General features: G+C 40.6%; 1 protein-coding gene and 1 long non-coding RNA gene across 3 annotated transcripts in view; one reads left to right on the forward strand and one right to left on the reverse strand.

The window, feature by feature from the left end:
- Positions 1-4,966: 4,966 nt before the first annotated feature.
- Positions 4,967-13,573, reverse strand: LOC133109645 (uncharacterized). Its single transcript, XR_009704776.1, has 3 exons — positions 13,522-13,573; positions 5,629-5,664; positions 4,967-5,265 (listed from the first exon to the last, which is right to left on the reverse strand). It is a non-coding gene; the product is annotated as an uncharacterized LOC133109645 (long non-coding RNA).
- Positions 11,961-18,327, forward strand: part of srgap3 (SLIT-ROBO Rho GTPase activating protein 3) — a 76,760-nt gene continuing 70,393 nt past the window's right edge. For both annotated transcript variants that reach the window (XM_061219093.1, XM_061219094.1), the window contains exon 1: positions 11,961-12,523. In XM_061219093.1, the coding sequence (XP_061075077.1) occupies positions 12,457-12,523 (67 nt within the window). In that variant the 5' untranslated portion in view covers positions 11,961-12,456. The remainder of the gene's footprint in view (positions 12,524-18,327) is intronic.

Raw genomic sequence — 18,327 nt, forward strand, 5'->3', positions numbered from 1 at the left:
ACCCTGTCTGGCACTAACATTCATTCCACGGTCAAAGCCACTTCACATTTCATCCCCATTCAGATATTTGGTCTGAAACAGCTGAACCTCTTGACCTCATCTGCATGCTTTTATGCATTTAGTTACTGCCACATGATTAGCTGATTAGATATTTGCATTAACACACTGGTGTACAGGTCTACCTAATAAAGTGATCACTGAGTGAATTTGTGTTTTAGATAAAATGTGCTTAACTGATGCTTTGCATTGTTTTTAATGCCTACCCTCTGCTCACACAGTGTTGTGTAGCTGGTACTACCTGGATCCTTCCCTAGAGGAGCGAACGTGAGGTTTTGCAAATCCCATAATAGCCGGAGTTACCTTGGGCTGTATGGGCCAATCACAACATTTTATGGATTCAGGGGAGAGTCTGTGATAGTGCATTCTGTAATGACAACACCTGTATTGGGGATAATGAGAAGTCACCCATCTTACCCTCCCTTCTGGCCTGCAGAATACAGTCCTGCATAAATGCCATCATTATTAGTGGTTAATGAATTGACTTAATTAATTGTCCCTTTCTGATCATTGATCAACAATCCAGAAGCACAGTTTTGTTAATAAGAATAAAGGTCTGAGATTTGCCTCAATTTCTTAGTACTAATGCAGAAAATATGTATTGCTTGTTAATATGCTGTCTGAGAGCCAACATTGCTCAAAATATTTCCACAGCAATTGCTTCTACAATCTGAAATGACTTGTCTCATGAAATACTTATGCTTGTATTAAAAATGATTTCAACTGAAACCCTGCATTGTGGTCCCCTGAGTAGGCATATACACTAATTTAAAAAGTTAAACTTTAGCCACAGGGGTTGTGCATGATGACAGTATCTGTAGACCTTGCGAAGACCTGCAGAAATTATGTGACACTATATAATCTTTGGCTTGGTATACTACAGATAACTAGCTTGCTGCAAGCCTGGCTTTTTTGCCAGATGGCTTTTCTGCAAGTTATAAATCAGACTGAAGTAAAAATTGTTACGCTCTCTTATCATTACAAGTGTGAACTAGCCAATTGGAAATAGACTTTCAAATAACTTTATGATGAAGTGGCATAACACAAGCGCATTATGCAGGTGACTCATGCATTCAGGAATTCCCTTCATTTATCATTTTATGCCGCGCCGAAGCACAAAGTTATCCTCAGATCTCCACCCGCCCACTCACTGCTTGGCCTCCATTGATTTTCTCAGAGTTTATTCACCTCTTTTTCTACCAGCACACCTCTGCTCATCTCCTCCTGTGAAATAACGAGCCCTCTGCTTGAGCTGTGCATGAGTGCCAGAAGGACAGATCCGTCAGCAAACCTCAGCATATGGCCCTGAAAATGATCCAGCATTAACCCAGGTAGTGTTGTGCCAAGCTGTTGTGCACAACCTGCTTCCAGGACAGCCATTACTGCTGTGCAGCATAATGCACAGGAAAATGACTCAGTATTTTGTAAATATATGATATCATAAAAAGAGGATTGGAACATGAATTGCATTACTATTCAACCCCTTTGCTACTGCAAATAATACATAAACCAGCTCAGGTATAAATTTACATGTGCAATATAGTATATCACTGATTGTAATTGGTTCTGTTATATTTAAAAGTGTTCTGGCCTTAAGACTGTCTGATGGTAATACATTTAAAATGAAATGAATGCTGTAATGGAAAGATGGGGATTTGTTTGTTATTTAATGTATCCAATGTGAGGCATATACTGCATATTGCTGCTATTAACCTTTTGCTGCTAATGCAGAATTCAATTTAAATATATCGACAGTATTTCATCAATAGTTCTGTAGACAATGGACCTTTATATCATTTCAGTGAAAAGTAAAATGCAGTGTCTTTGTGCCAGCCGCTGATTTAAGTATTTTTAATGGTGTATTTGTTTTGCTCTCAAAGCTGTACAGTCAATTTTGCCTTCTAAAAACAAACCACCCACATCCCTGCCATACCAACCAGTAGGACCAGCTGATCGGTGAAGGTATTGAAAGCTCCACTCTTTTCAACTCCAAAAGATGAAAAAAAAGTTTTGCTGGACTTGATTAAGAACTGTGAATGTTATTCAGAACAAGATATTTTTCTTGTCTTTTTGTCTTGACTTGCGCAAGCTTTGGGTTTGGGATGATGAGAACTTGCTGTTGGAAAGAGCTGAAACAGAAAAAAAATTATAATATAAACAGAATAATAACAACAAGCCTGACTGGGTCACATGACCTGGGTTCTGTGGTCCAGATGGGATTGTTTGTTGCTCTCAGTTGGGAAGGGGCCTGAAGGAATTGCCTGTGAGGCTGACCACACATGGCTTTCCCCTGCTCAATGTTTAATCTTAAACACCCCAGCGCCTCAGCTGCCAGACTGCGCACACACTCCCATTCTCACCCCATTTCTCAAAAAAGAAGGAAGTAAGACATACAGAGTGCTCACCACAGCCTATGTTATTTATTTGACACAGTTCTTTGTGAAAAGAAAGCCTCTCTTTAATTGGTCATGTTATGTTTGTAATTACAGGAAACTGCCGGAAGCTTGGAAGTGAATGTTAGCTACTGAGATATATAACTGGACATTTAAAGGCTCTATCTAGAATTTAAAGTAAATTTAAAGAAACACTAGACAGTAACAACAGTAACACTAACTACTATGTACAATCAAACACATTACTAGTTTTTGATTTGTCATTGTGCCATGGTGACCACAATAACTTTTAGTTTTAGTTAGATTTTTAGTTTCAATAACAATTGATTTCACCTGTCATTCAACACTTATCCCCTACAGCAAACTATGACTAGCCACTATGTGAACCAGTATAAACCAGTCTTCATACCAGCTCAGTTAATCATAGCTCACTTTTGAGTACAGATAATCCGACAAGGGAGAAAAAATAGAGCCTTGTCATCTAACCTTGTTTCAAAGCTTTAGAAAACAGTTCATCTATCTGCAAAGATCCACTCCTACTTATTAAATTTGGCTGGATTGTCTGGCACTGTTTGATTTGTAAAGAAGGATGTTGAAAGAGCTTTTGCTTTCTCTCCCTCTCTCTGATGAGGAACGAAGGCTGCCTCATGCCTCATTCTGCAGGATTTATTTATCTACAGGGGTCTGTAATTAATAATTAAAGACGTGCATTTACATGCTTAGAAAATGGACCTACAGTAGTGTGTAAAAATGTCCCTGGTCAACAAAAGCCTTTTTACAATTAATATCTAAGTGAACAGAAGCGAACCTGACCTCTAAATTGTACAACACTAAACATGACACATTTCTTCAAATTTGTAAGCAAAATTACTTTTTATTTTCATTTTTTACAGTTTCAAAATAATAAAAAATGCTGTTGTGTGGGTTCTTCTGAGCATTTCTCACCAGGTATCGGGCCATTCTACCTGAAATCTTTTTTGGTCTTCCAGACCTTGCCTTGACTTCAACTGTTTCTTTTATCTTCCATTTCCAGGTTTAAATATTGAGAGTTTTTGTAGCCTTCTCCTTCTTGGTGGAAATTAACTATCTTTAATCCTTGGACAACTGTTTAGAGGAACCCATGGTTGTTATCACCAGACAGAACAGCCAACAGTAGTTGGATGCATTATAGGCATGGTGTTACTTCAGAATAAAAAGTTACGCCCTGGAATTATACTCACCTGATTAATTGAAGCCCTAACAAGTAAATCTCCTGGGTCTGGGCCTTAGTAATCATCATTAAAAAAAAAAAAAAAAAAAGAATAATCCAAAAGGGTTCCCAAAACTTTTCGCAGGCCCCTTGCAACGAACAGGCATTTTGCACAGGCATTGAAATGAATTTAATATTTTTTAAATTTGCGTAGTGGTTAATTAAGGTACATGACTGGAACCCGCAAGGTCGGTTTTTTGATCCCCGGTGTAGCCATAATAAGATCCACACAGCTGTTGGGTCCTTGAGCAAGGCCCTTAACCCTGCATTGCTCCATGGGAGGATTGTCTCCTGCTTAGTCTAATCAACTGTACGTTGTTCTGGATAAGTGTGTCAGCCAAATGACATGTAATATTTAACTCTGTACCATTTAGCGTTAACGTTTGCTTTTGATAACATACAGATTAATTATAACAGGCATTTAAACCACGAGTGCCCACATTTTTGCACCCCACTGTATTTGCATCATTTATGGTCTAAGTGAGGGTGAAAACCAGACTCTGGGATGAAGGCAGTGTGCACAGTTGCAAGCTGTCTAGAATATGGATCAGTCAGCAGTGTTGGGCTTGTGGGCTCTTGTTGGTGCCAAGGAGAGTGTTTCTATGGTTATTCCTGCTTCAAATAATTACCTTCTGGAAAGGCACATGTATAGTCTCAGATTATTTTTTTCTGCAACATTCTAATGAATATAATGTGTAAATATTTCAATGAGCTTGATCAGATTATGTTGCCAATTAATTTCAATGTCTTTTTACAATTGTATTTACATAAAACACTGAACAAATGCTTTTTTTAGAGGATAGCATGCACATTGAGCCCCCTTTTGCCTAGCAATGTGATCACTGCAAATACAAATGCCTTGGTATACCTACATCTTGGGACTTTAAACCCCTAGAAATTGCCCTCTTAGTTTAAAGCATCAACTAAACTTAAACTAGTTAGCGAAAAAACACTGACAATAAAGTGTGGGCAAGATTCCCTTAAAGGCCAAACAATGAGTATAACTGCCTGATGCAAACATATGGATAGCCTGCACAACCAAAGACCCTATGCAGCTACAGCGCAGAACAATGTCATTATCCTAATTCATCAATATCACCGTGCAAAGGGGTCAGCCAGGGGTCACCCCTCAGATGAGGGGCGACAATCTCCCTTTGTGCTGTGGTCACTTCACCTCCTGAGGTCAGCCATTAGCACAATTAAACTCCACGAGACTCCATCTCTGCTGCCATACTCGCTGATCGTCAGGGCTGAGTGCGGCTTGAAGGCTGGATAAAGGAACTCTTTGCTGCTTCTCCTTTAACGCTCTCCTCTCCATTTCTTGCTGCGGACTTGGCACCAGCCTGAGAAGATGGAACTGCTGGAGAGGATGTTCTTCAAGGACAGCACATTCACGGACACGAGAGGCCTCTCAAAGGGATGGTGTACAATGAAAGACATCCCCTGGTGAGGGATTTGCTCTTTTTGAACGCATGGTGCTGACGGTCTATGGGGAATCTGCTTCTTCAGTTTATCCTTTGAACACAGCATTGCTCACAAAGGATGCACCATATACACTTTCTGCCTCTGCAGGATTGAATTCAGGAACCGCAAATATCAGAATCTCATTTGAGGAAAAACAGCAAAATAAATAATTAAAATAAAAATTTCAAATACATTTGCAACAATCTGCATTTCAAGAAATTAGCAATTAGGCAGTCTATGGCCTAGCACAGAGGGCCTTTAAACTGTTTCTGAAACCTGCTTTTAATGATATCATAGTTTTCTCTGGCCAGGGGAAAAATATTGAAAACAGTAATTTATCTCCATATCATTCTTTACGTGCTCAGTATTGTACAAGTGTCCCACATTTAACCACAGGTGTCCTCAGAACTTTATCAATGCACTAGTGCTAACTGCTATCCTCCTTCAGTACCCAAATATCCTTACCACAATGCAGGAATAGGGGAACATCCCAGATGTGAACTGTAAAAAAAAAAATATGGAGGCCAATAATTATTTTTTTGTGCATGTATAAGTTTGGTATTGACAATTGAGGTAACTATAGCAGTGTGTGTGTGTGTGTGTGTGTGTGTGTTTTGTGTGTTTTCTGATATCAATCAATGATATCAATATCTAACATACTCAGCTTACATATTTGTTGTTAACATTAATAAGCACAACAACATTTTAGTAGTTTAATATATAATGTTTGTAATGGTAATAGGGTGATAGTTCTGCTTGAGGATGCTGCTGTCATTCCTGCTCTTAGCATTTTCTCTTTCACAGAGCTTGGACACGAATGCCCTGTACAGTATGACTTATTTTAATGGAATGGCATTTGCGAAATGTCAAGATTGTTTGGGATTAGTGTCTATTCCTACATCAAAGATACTGCATAGCGAATTGAGGCAATAGCACATTTTCATTAAACAATTCGACAATTTCATGAAATACTTAATAATGTGCAAAAAATGCTTTCCTTTGATTTGGTTTGATATAATATACATTAATAAGTTCTACAATACAAAAGATAGATATATATATCCCTTGCTTTTAAAGTCTGTTTACATAAGCAGTCATGCTGTCTGCTCATTGGGGCACATTCACAACAATGCATTATTAATATTGGATATTTATGGAGCTTGAGATATTTTCTAGAATTATATTGCAGCCTATACCGATAAAATGTTCAGTTACAACAAGACAAAAGAGAGCTCATCGATAGTTAACCTCACAACCATCCCCATAACTGCAAAGCTCATAGTGTGTAAAAGACTTGCACTGTGTGCCAGTTTTGGGGAAAAGGTCAGTCTTGTTCTTCACACTGGCTTTTATACTGATATGGTTGATTAGGTTTTCGTTTGAAAATGGAATAAGTAACCCAACAAACGCCACTGTTCTCACTAACTGACTGACTGGCTTACTAACAAACTGTCTGAATCAGTGTGAAGCTCCTGCAATATCTGTATTTTACCACTAGAGGATGAACAGTACCTATTCTGCATATGGTTTCCATTTTGCAGCTTATTTTTAAATGATTGTTTTTTTAAATTTTGCTCATTTGTTGCATATGACACACCACTTACCAAAGGCATGTTATGATAATGAATAATAATCTAAATCAAAACTAAAGCAAACAAAATTAGCACTATGCCAAGATAACTAACCAACAAACAATTCTAGAAAGGAAGTAATCCCTGTAGAAACTGTTCTGGATCTCTAAATAATGATATATATACATATGTAAAGGAAAGACATAATGGAGAATAGAGAGAGAAATATGTCTTTCCTTTCCCCCCATTCTGACGAGGTTGCCCTCATTTATGCAGTGGAGGGATTTTTCAGATACCAAATCCCCCTCTATTGAGCCAGCACTCCTTTCTCAGCGCTATTCAGACCCTCTCTGCCGCGGTGCGCACACTGAATCCCCGGGCCTGACATTGAGTCCCGGCATTGGCGGACGCCAGCAGCAGCTCCTGCTCGGCCCTTTAGAGTGAAATAGTGAGGGGCCCGGGACAATGGCTCTTTGTGCCTCAGAAACAGTGAAGTCATAGTTTCCCAGGATTCTTTCTCCCTGAGATGCCTAGCAATGAGCACAGAAAGGAGGCAGTGGCGCTTCTGCTGACTTTTTTGTTGCGAGACAAAAGGCAGAAATCCTTTCCGACCGAGCGTCGCAGAAGGGCCACCTAGGGGCCTTGGCTGGGCCCCGTGGGCCCTGTGCCCAGCTGACCACCATCACAGGTGACATGGAGTGGGTTACTTTATAGGCAACAAGCTCTCTCATTGCACAAGAATGCACATTGATCACGTTCGCCCCAATTAACATAATGGCCAGAAGGGAAATTTTGTGTATGAAAAACATCTCACACTGAGTGGTCATTGAAGAAGTAATTCATTTTTTCATCATATATTTCTCCCATCCAAAAAAAAAGTTTAAAAATAATAATAATAATAATAAGGTAACACTTAAAAAAATGTCTAATATCTCCACAGACGGACATGAAGTAACAGACATCACTGACATGTGGATCAACAAAGAGGTAAAAAAAACAACCACAGGACCCACAATCTGTCATAAGCCATTTAGAATTCCAGAGGGTGTTCTCTCGTGAACCCAGCTGTAATTTCCTCCTGGGCAGGACTTCATCATCCAGAAAATTCCCTGAGACAGCAAAATGCTGCGAGACAGCTGCTAGGCCGTTCCCGTGTCGGTTATCTCCAGGAAAGAGGCATGCACGTAGAGACTTCCCCAGATTAGTGCAATTGCATGTTGAGTGTAACAGAGAAACATGCTGTCCTCTGCACAACAGACTGATTATTCCCTTGAGGGTGACATGTAATCTTTTTTAATTGTAATGTAATGCTAAGGATCACTTTCGTTAAACATTTCACAAATCTAGCAAATGTTTATGAGTATATTACAACCTGCTGGGATAACTTGGGCATGCTGCACATGGTGCACTCATTAATTTGAAAAATAAAACATAAAGGTCTTATGAATTCCTATAAAAGAGGAAGTGTCCCCACAGCTCTAATCTATGGGGCTGTAAAAACCAGCCTTTGTTAAAGGTATTGCTGGGTTAGGTGGCTCCCATCAATAAAATACATGCAGGAAAAGTGGCTGTATCCTCTAACCTTAGAAATCCCAAACAAATAATATGCTGTAAAACCATTAAAATAAATGTAATTAGTGGGCACTGCTACAAAACATAAAGCCGCAAACTGTAATTATATATCACAGACAGGGTTAATTGGGGCTAAATTTACCTGCAGGTCACAGTGAGGGTTCCCCTCCAGTGTGAGTATCATATGACAGTGTGATGGCTGGCATCGAATCACCCTCAGGCAAGTTACACCACACTGCTTCACACCCTGCTGATAGGAGCTGTCATCAGTTTTCAGATACTGGAACTGCCTGGAGTGGTACCCTAAATGTTGCTTTTAATGACAACGCATGCGACCCATGATTACAGCTGCCATTTTGTATTTAACACTTGGGACGTGAGATCTATGTTATAGACAGAACCCAGTCTGATGTAATGGTCAAATCATAGATATCATATTATTGTATAGAAATTGTTTTGGGGAAATTGCAAATAATTTAAGGTGGCAGTTATTTTCGTTGTACATTTGCCAACATGTTTTGCTTCATCTACCTTTGGAAACGTTATTGCCATTTACCTCTTATATCAGGAATACTGGTAGAAAGCAGGACACATTCCATAAATATATTTCCAGTGAGGAAAGTGATATATGGATTTTATGCCGATTGTTTTTTGCTGACGCATGGCTTAGAAATCTGGTGCTAAAACTTCAAACAATCAAAATTCTGAATCTTTGCCGAGGTGTAATTCCCCAAATCAAAATGAACCATCTGGGGATCTTCCACACGTTATGCTGCTAGTTGTATTGTTTCTTTGAAAGTAGAAGCACTAGGCTAGCTGAGAGTAATCTCTGTGAGCGCTCCTTGTGTCTGATATAGATGCCGTTCCATGGGAACGCCATCAACACTCACTGAAGCTTGCCAAGAGGATGGTGGAAATCCACAGTGAATTGTGGGCATGTGGAGAAAAGAAACAATAAAAAGCAAAACGAGGAAAAACAAAACAAACCATAAATAAACAAAAGAAAAAGAGCCACAAGACCTCACAGTCTGTGCAACTCAACTTTACAGTGGATACTGTGTGTTTCCAATTACAATCTGAGTGATGTCTATGTGTGCAAACAGTTGTAATCATCATCATTGCCATCTTCGTCATTATGTCAATCATTATGTCCCTAAGTTTCAGTATTTAATTACAGCTATAATTTCCAATACCGATGCAACATCAAGTTTATAGGAACAAACACAACTAACCTATTTACTACTGATCAAAAAGAATATAACAATGAGTGCAAATGCTTTTTGAAGGTGAGAGCATGGCCCTGTGTGTTCAGATTTCATCTGGGCCTCAGTCTCAACACTGATCCTGACAGACAGCCCACACAGGAGATACTGCATGCACCAAGCTAAGTCCCCCAGGAGTGGTCACTCCACATGCCGAGGCATTGGAGAATCCAATGCAAAGGCTGTTCACCCCACTCTCCCCAAGGCATCCACAAGTGCATATCAATCTAACATGGTCGCTCACAGCCTTGTATGTGCATTTGAAGTGTTTCTCCGACCACTGCATGTCTGAACTAATTTAATGTGCAGGGGTGAGCTAAATGAACGCAAAGGAATTCCCTCTCACCCAGGGAAGCATATCTGAGAGAACACCCCATCTGGCTTTGAATGCTGATGGGGTCCACTGCCATGGAAGTAATGTGCGTTTGTATGGCTGGGGGTGATGCAGATGGGAGGGGGGAGGGGGGTAACTACGGTAACAAACAGCATGGATAGTACTTATTATATTTAATTTTAGATTTGTTGTCAGTGAGGAGAACTTCTGTTCTGCTCTGTCATCACCAGCTGCCTTTTGTTTTTTCAAAATGGTCCCGGAGTCATGGTGAACTTACTGACACCTTGAGTGGAGCATGGAAAGGTGCAGAGAAGCAAAATAGCCAATGCTAGTCATTAAGCCCCATGGTGGATGGTGTTGGCTGTAATGTTGTATTTGTGTCCCGGGGGGGGGGGGGGGGGGGGGGAATTTCACCCCTCCGGACTGACCTTTGACAGTCTTTTCAGAGCCTCATTTTAAGAAGACTGTGAGACTGTGAGTGAATAGTTTGGGACGGTTGTGCCACGCTGAATGGAAATGTATCCCTCCTCATGTACATGCGTTAGGCATTGTTATTAGTTTTTTTATTGTTTGCTTGATGTACTGCAAACTCCATCGCAGCAACAAAGCTGGGTGGTAGAAGGAGGCACTGGGAGATAAATAATAGACACACTCATTGTTTTTGACATTTGTCCCTGACATTTGTCCCTTACAGAACGCAGTGTCATTTTGAGTTACGGGTTGAAAAACAGGTTCTGCACATGCCATGTGGCTTTGGCCAATGAGAGTGCTGATGCTGTGAGTGAGTTATGTATGCAGGTTTGAGGGCAGTCGCAGGACGATTTCTTCCGCTGTGTTGTAACAGAATGATTTTTACTAGGTTACTTCAAAAAGAATGAACGACACATACAGTGATGTCCAAAAGTCTGAGACCACCAGTGAAAATGCCTCTATTTTGCATTGTTTTCTAATTTTAGACAAACCTTTTAATTACAAATTATATTATCGACATTACAATTGGAGTGAAAAGTTGAAAAATGTACATTAATTTCAGAATTTCTTAGTATTGTAGTTTCCCCTTTCGCTTTAAAGGCAACATGCACTCGAGCTGGCATGGACTCCACAAATTTGAGCAAAACCTGATGATTCAGGTTATTACTTGAATTATTGACAATGTTCCAAAAGAACATCTTGTGATGTTACTGAATACTTTGCTTTTGTCAGTATTCAAGTGTCCCCATAAATATTCAATGCGGTTGAGGTCAGGTGATTGTGGATTGTGCAGCATTTATTTCTCTTCCTTGGTCTTCAAGCAGTACTTGCAAAGTTTTGAAGTAACTTTAATTTGTTTAAAAAAAAATTTCATCCTAAAACTTTCTGTTCATTTTCAGCATTACATGAAAAAAATTCCCCCAGATTTTCAATGTGGTCTCAGACTTTTGGATCCCACTGTACCTCAGATACCATTGAATCCTACAGACATTTAATGACATTGTTTTTCCAATTTCAAATATCTTACTAAACAACAATGTGTATTTTCTTATGATATGTTGGGACAACATATACAGTGTATTGGTTTCTGTCATATGAAACAGGTCATCACCTGATTTGGCCACATATTTGGCCTAGGTACGCCAGAGCAAAACTGTGACTCATTCAGGATGGGTCCAACCAAACCAAATCAATACATAATAAACATCAGAATTACTGTATTATTATGACGGCAAAATATACTGGTAAAAGAAGGCTACAAAACGGTGTTTTCTCCCACTAGCAAAGGCGAGCAAACACTTGCATACAGGGTATTACTTTCAATGTTCCAATGTGTTTTCTCTATGAAATTCTCGAAAATCCTTCAGATATTTGTCTCACAATTCCAAAACATTTTCCTTACTTGCCTGGTCCCATTCACAGCCACGAGGCTGTAATTATAAAATATAAGGGGGGTTGAGGGGGTCCTCTTGCAGTGGGAGGAGTCCAATGTGACGTCTGCCTCAATTCATTTCATCCTGCAGGGAAAAATTCTTCAGTGCGCGGAGCTATTCTAATGATGCACGTCTTCTGCTTGCGTACAGCTGCTCAATTATGGATATGAGGACATAATTTAATGTAAGACTTAAGAATGGAACTACAGACGAAGCTTCAGCTTTTACAATCCATCTATTTTCTTGGATGAATATAAGGATTTTTTTCTCCTAGTTCGTACGTTGGATGGCATGCTATTACAAGAAAGGAGGAGCCGTCGTTACCCTACTGTAGCACTTCACGCTAACGTAGACGCCTAAAAGACCTATGCAGGTGAGCGTGAGTGAATCTTCAAAGTTTTGCTTGAAACAATAGACCAGCTGATTACTTTACACCATAGCTTAATTTCACGTAGCGAAAGAATACATTGACGATTTGGAGCTTGTGGTTCCTTGCGGGGCAATCACAATCTTAAACGCGGTGAAACTGAAGGACAGAAAAAATACGAACAGATAAAAATAAAACCCTTCACCCTGCCACGTTTGAACGAGCAGAAGATTTCTAACACCCGAAGACTGGACTGGACCATACCGTTCATACCTCAGGAAACATGTCATCTCAAACTAAATTCAAGAAGGACAAGGAGATCATAGGAGAGTATGAGACGCAAGTGAAAGGTGGGTTTCCTTTAATAAAAACTTGAATTAAGCTTAGCTTCCCACGAAATGAGCTATGCTGTTTTGAAAAAGGGTTGTTTATTCCATTTAGCAGCATTTAAACGTGTGGAAGAGACAATATCAATTATGCAGTTGATTACCAGGGAGTAGGTTTTAGAACATTACTGCATATAATTTCATTAGCAACGAAACATTTGCGCACGATATTATTTCGCAAGCTTGTGGATTGCATTCATAGGAAGGCACACATATGTATCAATATCGAGGGATAGTGGCTGATAATCGCTTGTCAACCCGTAGGTTAGCCACACCACTTGGCCTTACCCTTTACTGGAGCCGCTTTGAATAGTTAAGATGTATCCATAGTCTAGCGTAAAAACAAGCGTCTCAACGTGTAATTTGGTGGCCCCGCGGTAATTAGGCTACTTGAAAAAAAGACGCATGTTAATATACGTTGTGTAGAAATTATTATTAATAAACGTGGAAGCAAGGTGAGAAACTCGTGCCAGCTTCTGTGGTATATGCGATAATTATTCGAGCAGTTATCCATTTTTAGAGATAGGACAGTAACCTAACGTATCATTTGACGTATTGCGGGATCTTTAGTGTCCTTGTACTGTTGAAGTAGTCTATTTTGTGTCCGTTCTGGAATCCAACATTGCAGCACACGATGTTGCTGGGTAGAAGGATTTTTGTACTGAAAGTCTGCCAGGCTCAGCGCGCATATGGGTGGACCTCCATAGCAAGCTCATATAATTGTTACCATTGTTACGGTCTGCGGCCCTTGTTGCCTGAAAGAAAACCAATAGAAACCGGGACAATCGTGAACTTAACCGGAAATATGAAACGTAAAATGGACAGCGTAGCCTACCGCTGTCAGTTCACAAGACACAATGTGAAAGCAACAAAACTTAGCCATCCAAGTACTATAAACCACCCAAGCTTCACCTTTACCAGAAAGCTAAAGTACACGAAAGGTTACAATTTACTATGCTTACCTATATACAGACACAATGTCTCTGGCAGAACGATGCGGTTCCAATTCCTGTTTTAATGTAGTTCCGTAGCCTGTAATGAGCTCGGTAAATATATACAGCTGGTTATTTAGCGAGTTAATTGGAATTATGCATCTTGCTGAAGGTTATAGTTGCAGTGCTCCACCTGATATTTGAACTTGGGGCTTTGTAGTTGCATATCTATTCCAGAGTCACGCACTGTGTGATGCAGGCAGAAACCTCTGCTTGTATTTGTCCACATGACAAATACACCACTGCACCTTTTCATACTGCTCTTGTGTAGACACTAGAGTCTAGCTGAGTAATGTCTGTTTGGCAACGTGGGGGTCCTGTAACAACAGCTCAGACTCTGGCTGGGTGGGGAGGAGCCTCTGGGGCCGAGATGTACAGGGCTGTCCCGGCGGCCTGTGGAGATGAACATCTGTCCAAAGTGGGAGTGCTTTTTCATGGCTGATCTCCCCAGAGATGGAGAGCACTTTGAGAAATGGGCTGCCTGACCCTATGGCTCATCCCCATGAAAGGTATCCATGTGGGCTCCCTGAGGCAAGGCTCGATTGTGTCTGGACTGGGATGTGATTTGTGTGGTATCCTGCATTGTTTTTTAAAAAGGGAAATAAAGGTGACAGAAATAAAAATTAGAATGCGGACCTTGTTCAGAAACTGTGACTATGTAGGTGGCTCTTATTCACGCCTTGTCACCACCTAGCGGTGTGGCATTTACGTATGAGTTTGTGGAAGCTGCTCATTCAGCCTGCAAGTTTAGTGTTTGGCAGTTTATCGATAATACCTGTGCGATAGCCACTACCAGAATCATGTGGATCAACTGAATGTGGAGCATTTCTGTGCATTTTTACCCAAGTACAAAAAGCCAAGTAATGTGACAGAAATCAGACCAATTTGGAAAATCATTTTTGCCAACCACTGCAACTTTTCAGTTTGCAGGCAAAATTGATTTTGACTCTGTAGAATGTCACTACACTGAGAGCTGGTATTTTAACTTGATACTGTGTGCCACAATGACAGTATTATCCCGGCCAATTTACGAAATTACAACCATGGCAAATCACTCTCTCCACAAATATGAATGGGTTATGATCTCATGTGTTCTATTTATTTATGTATTACATTTATTGTACAGTTATGCTTCTAGGAAAATCATTATGATGTATTTATAAGACACCACCCCTCCCCGGCACTCAGAGAGCACTTCATTAGGTATTCATTAGACTTATTTTTTAGACTTAAGTCTTCTGCTACTGTAGCCCATCCACTTAGAGGTTTGATGCGTTGTGTGTTCAGAGATTTTCTGCATACCACTGTTGTAATGAGTGATTATTTGCGGTACTATCATCTTCCTGTCAGCTTCAACCAGTCTGGCCCTTCTCCTCTGACCTCTCTCATCTGCAAACTCAAGAGTTTGTTGTCTGTGAAATCAGCAGTTTCTGAGATACTCAAACCACCCTGTCTGACACCAACAATCATTCCATGGTCAAAGTCACTTAGATCATATTTATTCCCCAGTCTGGTCTGAAAAACAGCTGAACCTCTTAACCTGCTCTGTATGCTTTTATGCATTTAGTTGCTGCCGCATGATTGGTTGATTCAATATTTGCATTAACAAGCTGGTGTACAGGTCTACCTAGTAAAATGCTCACTGAGTGTATTTTGCACAAACGGAGTTATACTGAGATAAACTCTGCACAGGAAGACATTTGAAGGTTAGAAATTACAGGAAGATTTGTAGTTCCTAGTAGAGCACCATACCATGCATTCATTATTGTTCTGTGAAATAACTGTCAGTGGAAGACTGGAAGCTTTGCCCGCATTAGCCTGAATGCATATTGTTGCATAAATGCCAGTGAACTGTGGGCCATTCAGAAATAGCTGTGCATGCTGTGCAGAACCTCAGTAATGATCTTGGTTTGAGCTTGACGGAATTACCGTGCATTTCAGATTCTCTTACTGCTTTATTCATCCGGCCCAAAAGGCTGGTGATAAAACATGGAAATATAAAAATGTTCCTCCATCTTCTTGTCTAGGAATGGTACCCCACCACACCTGCAGTGGTTTTTTGGAGGAATGAAGCCAAAGTCATGGTCTAAATATTTGTGTTGCACAATGTTTTAATTTCTTGTGCCAAATAAGACCTCATTAAATGCGCAACCACTTTCAGATTAGTGGGGGCAGCCTCTTGCTGTGGTTTTCCTGTATTCTGTTAATGTTGCCTGTTTGAACCCCTAGACCCATAGTAATTTTCCATCCTTGTTTTTTGGCATTTCATTGGTAAGATGTGTCACACATTTTTGAAGGCTTATATACAATAAGCCAGACTGAAGATCTGCAGGGCGCTTCAAGTGTACGGAATTATTTTACATTTCTCAGGGGGTGGTAATCAAAAGTCTGCCCTTTCTGGTGTGCACTGTGGGCATTTCACAGCTGTCATTGGTTGGACTAAGGCTGTTAAATGTTGCATGGCTTTACCCCACGTTATTTGAAAGGACAGCAATGTCGGGTCCAGGTACACCTGCTTACTCCTTATGCTGGGATCAGACTACACAGTATTTTTGTCTTTCACGATGGTCACCATGTCTGATTAGGCAATGATAGTGCCGTAAAAAAGAGTGGCGATGCTACAAGTATGACCCCGACCAATCATTGTATGGTGCCGTCATCATGTCATGTGCTGTCATCCCGTTCATGTGTGAGTTCATAGGTTGTCGGGGAGGAGGGTCAAGAAATTGTCAATAATGGCTACAGAAGTGCTATGTCTGATGCTGGTGGTCTTGTGCTCTGCTATTTCCCGCCAACATTTCTCTTTTTTGACTCCCTTTTTTGAGCGCCATCCCTCTTTCTCTTCGCCATGTTTACCTGTGTGCACCAGAGAGCACTCTGTCAGCCTATTGCTCAACGTCAAGGAACACATCGTTGACCATCATCAAAAGTGTCAAAATAGGCAGGAAAATATAAAAAATTCTGAAATGCTAGACTATTCGTCTGGTGTCGTGGGGCGTCCCAGATGCCACATCGCTGATCTTTGATTATTTCACACTACAATGGGTAAAGACGCCCGTTTGTCATTCCCGACATTCATATTCGGGCTTGACACTGGAAATTTGTTGGCGGCAACAAAATTGTGTCAAAATCTGCAGAATTTGTGTAGTCTGATCCTAGCATTATACACTCACAAACCCACACCATCTGTCTTGTCATATATACATACAAGATTATACCCCTGGTAAATAACTGGATATACCAGTTTGTGGAGTTTCCACAGGCTGACCAAACGATCTGTCCAAGTTTGGTTAATTTGGTTATAAGAAAATTTTGACGAATGGAAATCTTTAAAGTTTTTAGGAGAGCGTAGAAGCAAATTCAGCATTCTTTCCTTTTGCCTGTGCTAGAACATTCTGCTCGAGGCCTCACAGAGCACATTTCATTACAATGCATTGCTATATTACATAACTCTGTATTTCAAAACATAATTTAAAGTTGTTTTAATACAAAGCATTAATGTAAACAAATACTGACATATAATTAGGAATGTAGCGGCCTGTAGCATAGTGGTTAAGATAAAATGACTGGGACACCCAAGGTCGGTGGTTCTAATCCCCGTGTAGCCACAATAAGATCCGCACAGCCGTTGGGCCCTTGAGCAAGGCCCTTAACCCTGCATTGCTCCAGGGGAGGATTGTCTCCTGCTTAGTCTAAAAAACTGTACGTCGCTCTGGATAAGAGCGTCTGCCAAATGCCAATAATGTAATGTAATGTAATGTTGTGTTAGAATCCATAAGGCAATTGCAGTTGCTGTACTCCTAGCAGCTGAATTTTAGTTCACATTGCAGTTTTGTTTTGAAGTTGGTCATGTATTTTTTGAATGGCCTCACTCTGGTCTTATCCTGAGAGGAAGCCAGTGAGGATCATAGCGAAATCACAGTAAAATCTCTCTCAACGGGAAACATTGGCATGCTGTCAGGATCACACTAAGAAAAGACTTATTTGACTTTGAAAGAATGGGTGGGAAGGGATCGGTGCATTCTTAAAGCACACGGTAAAAAACACTGTAAATAATGTAAGCTGGCAGCATGAATAATAAACGGACGGAGATGGTGGTTAAGGCTTTGGGGGGTTGGGAAGGGAGAAAAAATGACTGGAAAGGCTCTGGCACTATGGGAAGAAGCCATGATTTTTTTGGGTTGCAATGTGTGAGGCAGTGGTCTATTTTCTTTGGTGAGGGAATTGACCCATATCTCTTTAAATACATTCACTTGCATCAAGCCCTCTGGTGGCCCCTCTGTGCCAGAATTGTGTCACTTAATAGGGGCAACATTTGCTCAGGAGGCAAGAGTGGTCATCTGGCAGTTGGAAGGTAGCTAGTTGTGTCAAAGTGTCCATGAGCCTAACCCCCAATAGCTCCCGACAAGCTGGTCAGCGCCTTGCATGGCAGCCGATTGCCATTGGTGTGTATGTGTGACTAGGTGAATGAGAGGCAGCATGCAGTCCATTTACCAATAGACAACCACAGGGCGGCTTCAATGGGTGGTGACTGACAACCAGATTGATTTCTGCCATAGTTGAAATCTATATGACACAGTGGACACAGTGAATGTTGCTCCATGTTGGGGAGATAGCATCTCACTGGTGACAACAAGGTGGGGCCGTGTGGAAGAAACCATTGATGAAATGTTTTTTTTAAACGTAACTCACTGCCAATCATCCCTCCTTGAGGAAGGCTAACATCAGTGCTCCTCTACCTCTTACACAGCAGTGTTAACCTGATAAGTGGGAGAG

This window comes from Conger conger, chromosome 14, assembly GCF_963514075.1.
Source record: "Conger conger chromosome 14, fConCon1.1, whole genome shotgun sequence".
NCBI classification, from domain to species: Eukaryota; Metazoa; Chordata; class Actinopteri; order Anguilliformes; family Congridae; genus Conger; species Conger conger.